This window comes from Austrofundulus limnaeus, unplaced genomic scaffold (genome assembly GCF_001266775.1).
Source record: "Austrofundulus limnaeus strain Quisiro unplaced genomic scaffold, Austrofundulus_limnaeus-1.0 Scaffold129, whole genome shotgun sequence".
Lineage (NCBI taxonomy): Eukaryota > Metazoa > Chordata > Actinopteri > Cyprinodontiformes > Rivulidae > Austrofundulus > Austrofundulus limnaeus.
Genome location: NW_013952531.1, coordinates 243,962 through 250,125, shown reverse-complemented (window position 1 = coordinate 250,125; position 6,164 = coordinate 243,962). Strand labels below are relative to the sequence as shown.

The following is a 6,164-nucleotide window of genomic DNA, read 5'->3' as shown; positions in this document are numbered from 1 at the left end:
GGTCTGGACTGTACAATCCTATATACTGTACAGCACTGAGACACATTTTAAGTTTACCTCACATTATCATTCCTTTACTTGTCAAAAATCATTATTTTTCTTAAACAAACTCATGTTTGGACACTGCCCTTACACTGACTGAGGCCTACATTGTCTTCATAGTTATTAAACACTCCTGGTTCTGAAACTAAGGTTTCCCCTGACATCATAACCCCCCACTCTGTCCATAAAAAGTTTCTGTWWATTACCTGGTAGTTGTTTATTCTTAGCTTTAGACATGATATAAGCTGTTTTAAATCCAACCAGGTCTAAGAGTTTTAACAGCAGGACTTGGTGAAGGACTCAGTGATCCTGGAGGCCACTGAGTGCACAACGGTCTGAGTGACCATTTGTAGCCGTTTCCCCAGGTTTCCACACAATCATTCAAATATGGCAAAATAAGTGAACAGTATACAATATGCAATGCTTTATTATTCAAAAAATATCTAGCTTTACTGAGGACTGAGATACTTCTTGTTATTTTAGCTTGAACTAACTGAATATGAGGTTCCCAGAAACTTAATTTCATTAACTCTGTCTACATCCTCACTTCCTATTTTTAAATGACTTTCCTTTATGATTTCCAAACAACATAAATTTAGTTTTGTCCAAATTTAACAGTAACTTATTTTTATCAAACCACTTTTTTAATTTATTTAATTCTGAGGCGATTACTTCACAAATCCTCCCCCTCACAGAAAACATTTGTTTCATGTACAAAGAGAACAAATTTTAATACTTTAGAGAGCGTTAGCTTCAGCTAATTATTATTTTTTACATGTTTAGTGATTTAGCATTAGCAAGGCTGTATTTTTAGTTAGCATAATATGAGCTTGTGAAGCTAATATTTTGGTTAGCTGAGCCTACCTTGTTTTAAACCTACTGCATATTCTCTGGTTTTTCTTAGAAATGTTCTTTTTATTTATTTATTAATTATTTATTTGTTTGTTTGTAGCACCAGAAAATCCCTTCTAATAATGTTTGGTATCATCATGAAGCTATAGTTTCTTATTGTACAGTTTGCGTGCTCAGAAACAAAAGTAGCGACACATGAAACCCTTAAACTAATGTTAGCAGGAGACTGAGCCATCACTCCCAGGTCTGTGTGTTTGAGTCGAAGCTCTGAAGGTTTTAATAAACAGCTTGAAGCTTCTGATCTGGTCTACAGAGAAGTGAGACCTGCTCAGAAGATACTCTGTTGGTGTTTTCACCAGGTTTAAGTGACTGACTGCAGGTGAACCGTCTCCCAACAGGTCGGCTCATGCACCTGTACGCCATCTGTGTGGACTGCCTGGAGGGCGTCCACAAGATCGTCTGCATCAAGTGCAAGTCTCGCTGGGACGGGAGCTGGCACCAGCTGGGCACCATGTACACCTACGATATACTGGCCGCTTCGCCGTGCTGCCAGGTGTGTGCACGGCTCTCTGAACGCTCACTGCAAGTAGTAATGATGATGATATTAATAATAATAATGATAATGAACACTGTAAGTTAAATAAAAAATACATTTTTTCTAAGGTTATTTATAATTGTGTAGATCTTTTCTCATGTTTTGAGTTTAGTTTCTGCTAAAAAAGGTTTAATTCTGGTCTCAGTCTGTCAGTCATTAMTAAGTGGGTTCTTCTGTTGCTGCTTGAAATCAAATAATGAATTCCTGCAGCTTCTTATGCAACAAGAGATTACAGATGTGTTTTCTGAGGTGTAACGACTCAGGAAGTTAACGAACAGAAAACAGATACGTGTCATAATTTAAGATTAGGCTTTTTGGGATCACATGTGAATATTAGGTGAGTAAAATGTACACGTAACAGCAAACAGGTGGTGTTTGGCCCTAWAATGAATAAACCTTCCTCTAGATTAGTGGTTCACAAAGTTGGGGTCAGGACCCAAAGTGGGGTCCTGAAACATCAGGGTGGGGTCCTGAAAAGATTTTCTACATTAATGACATTTTTGCCTTAGTTGTTACCTAAAATGTACAAACGTAGAATAATAAATATTGTTACTATGCCCATGTTTAGTTGACCTGATACAAATGTTTATCATATAAAAACAGATGTGGGCTCAGGTTTCTGCTGCTGGTATTTTGTGGGTCGAAAGCTGAAAAGTTTGGGAACCACTGCACTTCAGAAATCAATTTAAAGGGTAATAAAATAATAGGTGATGTAATATTTTCCCTATAATTATTACAAAAACACAAAATAAGTATAAATAAGTATTTATATTTGTGTAGCCTTTATTTTTAGGGTTATTAACAAAGTTTGTGTACTCAGACCAGTAATATTTGGGGTCACAAGTTTTTGCCGTGGATATTTAGTGGGTTAGAAGATAAAAAGTTTGGGAACCACTGCTCTAGATTTTTATTTGTTTTAGTTATGAAGCTAAGAAACTACCTGACAAGGTTGTTGTGTAAGCTGAAACCAGGGTCGGCTCTACTCTATTTGGTGCCTCGGCTAAGTTTCAGGGGGTGCCCCTTGTGCAAGTTTTTATATTTTTTATAACCAAATTCAATATTTATGTCGTTATTATTTTTCATCTTCACAAACCAGGTAGTTAATATAATTAATTTGAAACAGAACACCTGCTGACATCATGAGGAACACCTGTTTATGTTAACCAGCAGCTGTGGAGTGAAGCAGTTCTAGGGGGGTCCAGGGGTGTATTCCAGGTGATAATTTATTAAAGATCTGCATTTTCCAGCCTTTTGAGGAACATTTTACTGAATTGATAAAACAAGATAAAATCTGCATTGTTTGAATGTAGAGGACTGAAACGAGACTTAAACCTGAACTTTATCTGAGCTCAGAACTGAAACTTGTRGTATCTGTGTTTCACACTGATCTTCATGTTTTAATGTGAAACCCACAGAATAAGTTCATAAACCTGAGGAACCAGTGATTATTCCACAGACTAAATCAAATGTTCTTTGATATAAAGCTATAAAATATTTATTTTCTCCGCCCCCCTAGCCCCCGGAGCCCTTAGTGTTTGCCTACGCTGCCTCAGGCTCCACCTGAAGCTAAATGTAAAAGCTGGAGCTACTTTTGATTTGATTCTGACTAGGCCTGTGTATTGGCAAGAATTTGGCGATACGATTCATATCATGACAAAGGGGTCACGATACGATATATCCCGACATATTGCGATACTGTAAGCAAGGCGATATATTGCGATTTTTTGGTCCAAAAACTCTTAAATAAAAACCTCTTACAGGGGAAAAAATGAAAAACCAAAATTCATTGTCTCAGAAAATTGTAATATTACATAGACAAACTTTTGATACATTTAGCTGTGTTCTACTTTGTATGGATTTGTTTCATATTTCTTATTTCATCCATGTTTTCAATTATTAGACTAAATTTGCCAATAAATAGTTTGAAAATATATATTTTTTGCAGCTTTTAATTTTTAATATTAATTTACAACATGGCCACCCAACACAATACCAAATGGCTGGCTCACTGCTGCCAACTAGTGGTCAGAGGCTGAACTACAACATAAAAATGAACAGCTGGCAGGAAAGTTGACATTTTGAACCTTAATAAAAAATCGATACAGGGCTTTAGAATATCGATACAGTATCGGGAAATGAAATATCGCGATATTTCAATGTATCAATATTTTCTTACACCCCTAATTCTGACCCGTGTCCCTGTGTCCCTCAGGCCCGTCTCAACTGTAAGCACTGCGGGAAGCCGGTGGTGGACGTGCGGGTGGGCATGCAGTATTTCTCAGAGTACAGTAACGTCCAGCAGTGCCCTCACTGCGGGAACCTGGACTATCACTTCGTCAAACCCTTCTCCTCCTTCAAAGTCCTCGAGGCTTATTGACAAATGTTTTAATGCATGCTAGTTCAGCTGCTTTCTTTAGTTCTCACTCAGTCTAGGAAAGATTTTATTTTAGTTTGTTGTTTTTCTGGGGGGGGGGGTATAAGGTGGTTTTATGTTTTTAGGTAAATAAATAAATAAAGTCTGGTTACCACAGAAAGGCTGGAGGACAGTATCTGTTGGAGACGTGTGGAGCTGATGTTCACATTTATCTGTGACGAGTGAATGTACCTGTACGCCAAATTTACCGTTATTTTTTACCAGAAACAATCCTAAATAATAAAAAATAATAATAAAAGATTCAGACTGATGTTTTATTTGTTTTTTCACATCTTCAGCATCTTTTCAGGTGAATCTCTTCAAACACAGCTCCTGTTTTTATTATTATTTTATGTAGTTTTGTCTGTTTTGAAGCTTTTCAGTAGATTTCTCAAAGTTTTTTTAATAAAAATTGTATAATAGAAATGTCTTCTGTAGTTTAGAACCTTTCTAACCTTTCGGAGAACACAAAATTAAGAATAAAAACAGAAATATAAAAAAGTAGAAGTACTTTGGTGCATTCGGACACAGATCCTCCACAAAGAGGTTGTATTTTATTACCGTCCTTGTTGATGCAGAAGCTTTTAATATATTTCTAAAACATTGTGAAATTAGATCAGACGTCAGCAGGAACCTTTATTTAAAGCAGTGCATGTAAACATTTTAAATTTTAAGCCAGTTTTTAGTTTGACTGAGAAAACTTGAAAACCTTAGATTATTTTTAAATGATGAATATAAATCAGTTTTAAACCAACTGCACTCAGTATTTATTCACTAGTTCAATTTTTTAACTGCAGTCGGTTTACAAGAACTACAATCAGCTGGTTTCTGCAGACAGAAGAGGACAAATGATAGAAGATCAGGAAATCTTTTAGTGAAAAATAAAAACCCTGTAAACTCTTTATTTTTTAGTAGTTTTTTTATTTTTTTGTTTTTTATTTTAGGACATTTTGTTGAAGTTTAAAAAAAGTGAAAAAAGGAAGTTCATCAAATCAAACCCGGTGTGTAAATCATGTTTTATTGCAGAAATCCTGTTTTCTGTAGATCTGTTTCGTCTCTTCAGGTCCCTCTGAGGGAGCAGAAAAACCGGATCAGAACCGGACCCTCCCAGACCACCTTCACACGAAGTCCGGACCCTTTTTATCTGTGTCGGTTCTGTAGTCTGAACTCTGACCATCCTGACCCCAAACAAGCAGCCGAGTCCATCATTTATAATGTGTCTCAGGAGAAAGGTCCACTCTGTCGCCCACCTGCGCTCTGATTGTTTTAGGCCCCGCCCCCGTCAGCTGTCAATCAAAGAACAGGTACAGCTTCACACCTGTTGGCTCCTTACTCTGAAGCTGAGACAGTTTGTCCCTCATGTTACTGCTGTCCCGACTCCTCAGGTGCACCTGTGTTCTCAGCAGGAGGGGTCTGATTCCCCTCAGGGGCGGGGCTAACGGAACTCTCAGACATCTTTTCTCTCATCAGCGCCAGCTCCTTTTTGGTCGGCGCTCTGAGCATGCACGATGCAGAGAAACCCACTTTCCAAACCTTCGGCTCGTGGACGAAGCCCATCGGTTCCTTCAGCTGCTGCAAGATTTCCTGCAAAGCTCCGACCTGCAGGAAGACAACAAACTGATTGTGGCTGCGCTAACATCCCGCCACACATCAGCTAAAGTTTGTTTATTCCAAACATGGAGGAAAAGAAACTGGTTGTTAAATGTGCTGAAAGATTTGTGCTGAGGAGCTACAAAAAGCTGAAACTAGCCTAGCTTTAAAAAGTAGCTGCAAAAAGCTGAAACTAGCCTAGCTTTAAAAATGAGCTACAAAGAGCTGAAACTAGCCTAGCTTTAAAAATGAGCTGCAAAAAGCTGAAACTAGCCTAGCTTTAAAAAGTAGCTACAAAAAGCTGAAACTAGCCTAGCTTTAAAAAGAAGCTGTAAAAAGCTGAAACTAGCCTAGTTTTTAAAAAGTAGCTACAAAAAGCTGAAACTAGCCTAGCTTTAAAAAGGAGCTACAAAAGCTGAAACTAGCCTAGCTTTAAAAAGGAGCTACAAAAAGCTGAAACTAGCCTAGCTTTAAAAAGTAGCTGTAAAAAGATGAAACTAGCCTAGCTTTAAAAAGAAGCTGTAAAAAGATGAAACTAGCCTAGCTTTAAAAAGAAGCTGTAAAAAGATGAAACTAGCCTAGCTTTAAAAAGAAGCTGTAAAAAGATGAAACTAGCCTAGTTTTTAAAAAGAAGCTGTAAAAAGATGAAACTAGCCTAGTTTTTAAAAAGTA

The 6,164-nt window shown here is 37.4% G+C and overlaps 2 protein-coding genes across 3 annotated transcripts in view; one reads left to right on the top strand and one right to left on the bottom strand.

The window, feature by feature from the left end:
• heca (hdc homolog, cell cycle regulator) overlaps window positions 1–4,167 on the top strand; it is a 12,997-nt gene extending 8,830 nt beyond the window's left edge. Inside the window, exons 4-5 of the mRNA XM_014015410.1 lie at window positions 1,293–1,447; window positions 3,702–4,167. Coding sequence (XP_013870864.1) covers window positions 1,293–1,447; window positions 3,702–3,866 — 320 coding nt within the window. The 3' untranslated portion in view covers window positions 3,867–4,167. The remainder of the gene's footprint in view (window positions 1–1,292; window positions 1,448–3,701) is intronic.
• Window positions 4,168–4,817: 650 nt separating this feature from the next.
• The window catches only part of mtif3 (mitochondrial translational initiation factor 3), a 7,728-nt gene continuing 6,381 nt past the window's right edge, over window positions 4,818–6,164 (bottom strand). For both annotated transcript variants that reach the window (XM_014015412.1, XM_014015411.1), the window contains exon 4: window positions 4,818–5,501. In XM_014015412.1, the coding sequence (XP_013870866.1) occupies window positions 5,265–5,501 (237 nt within the window). In that variant the 3' untranslated portion in view covers window positions 4,818–5,264. The remainder of the gene's footprint in view (window positions 5,502–6,164) is intronic.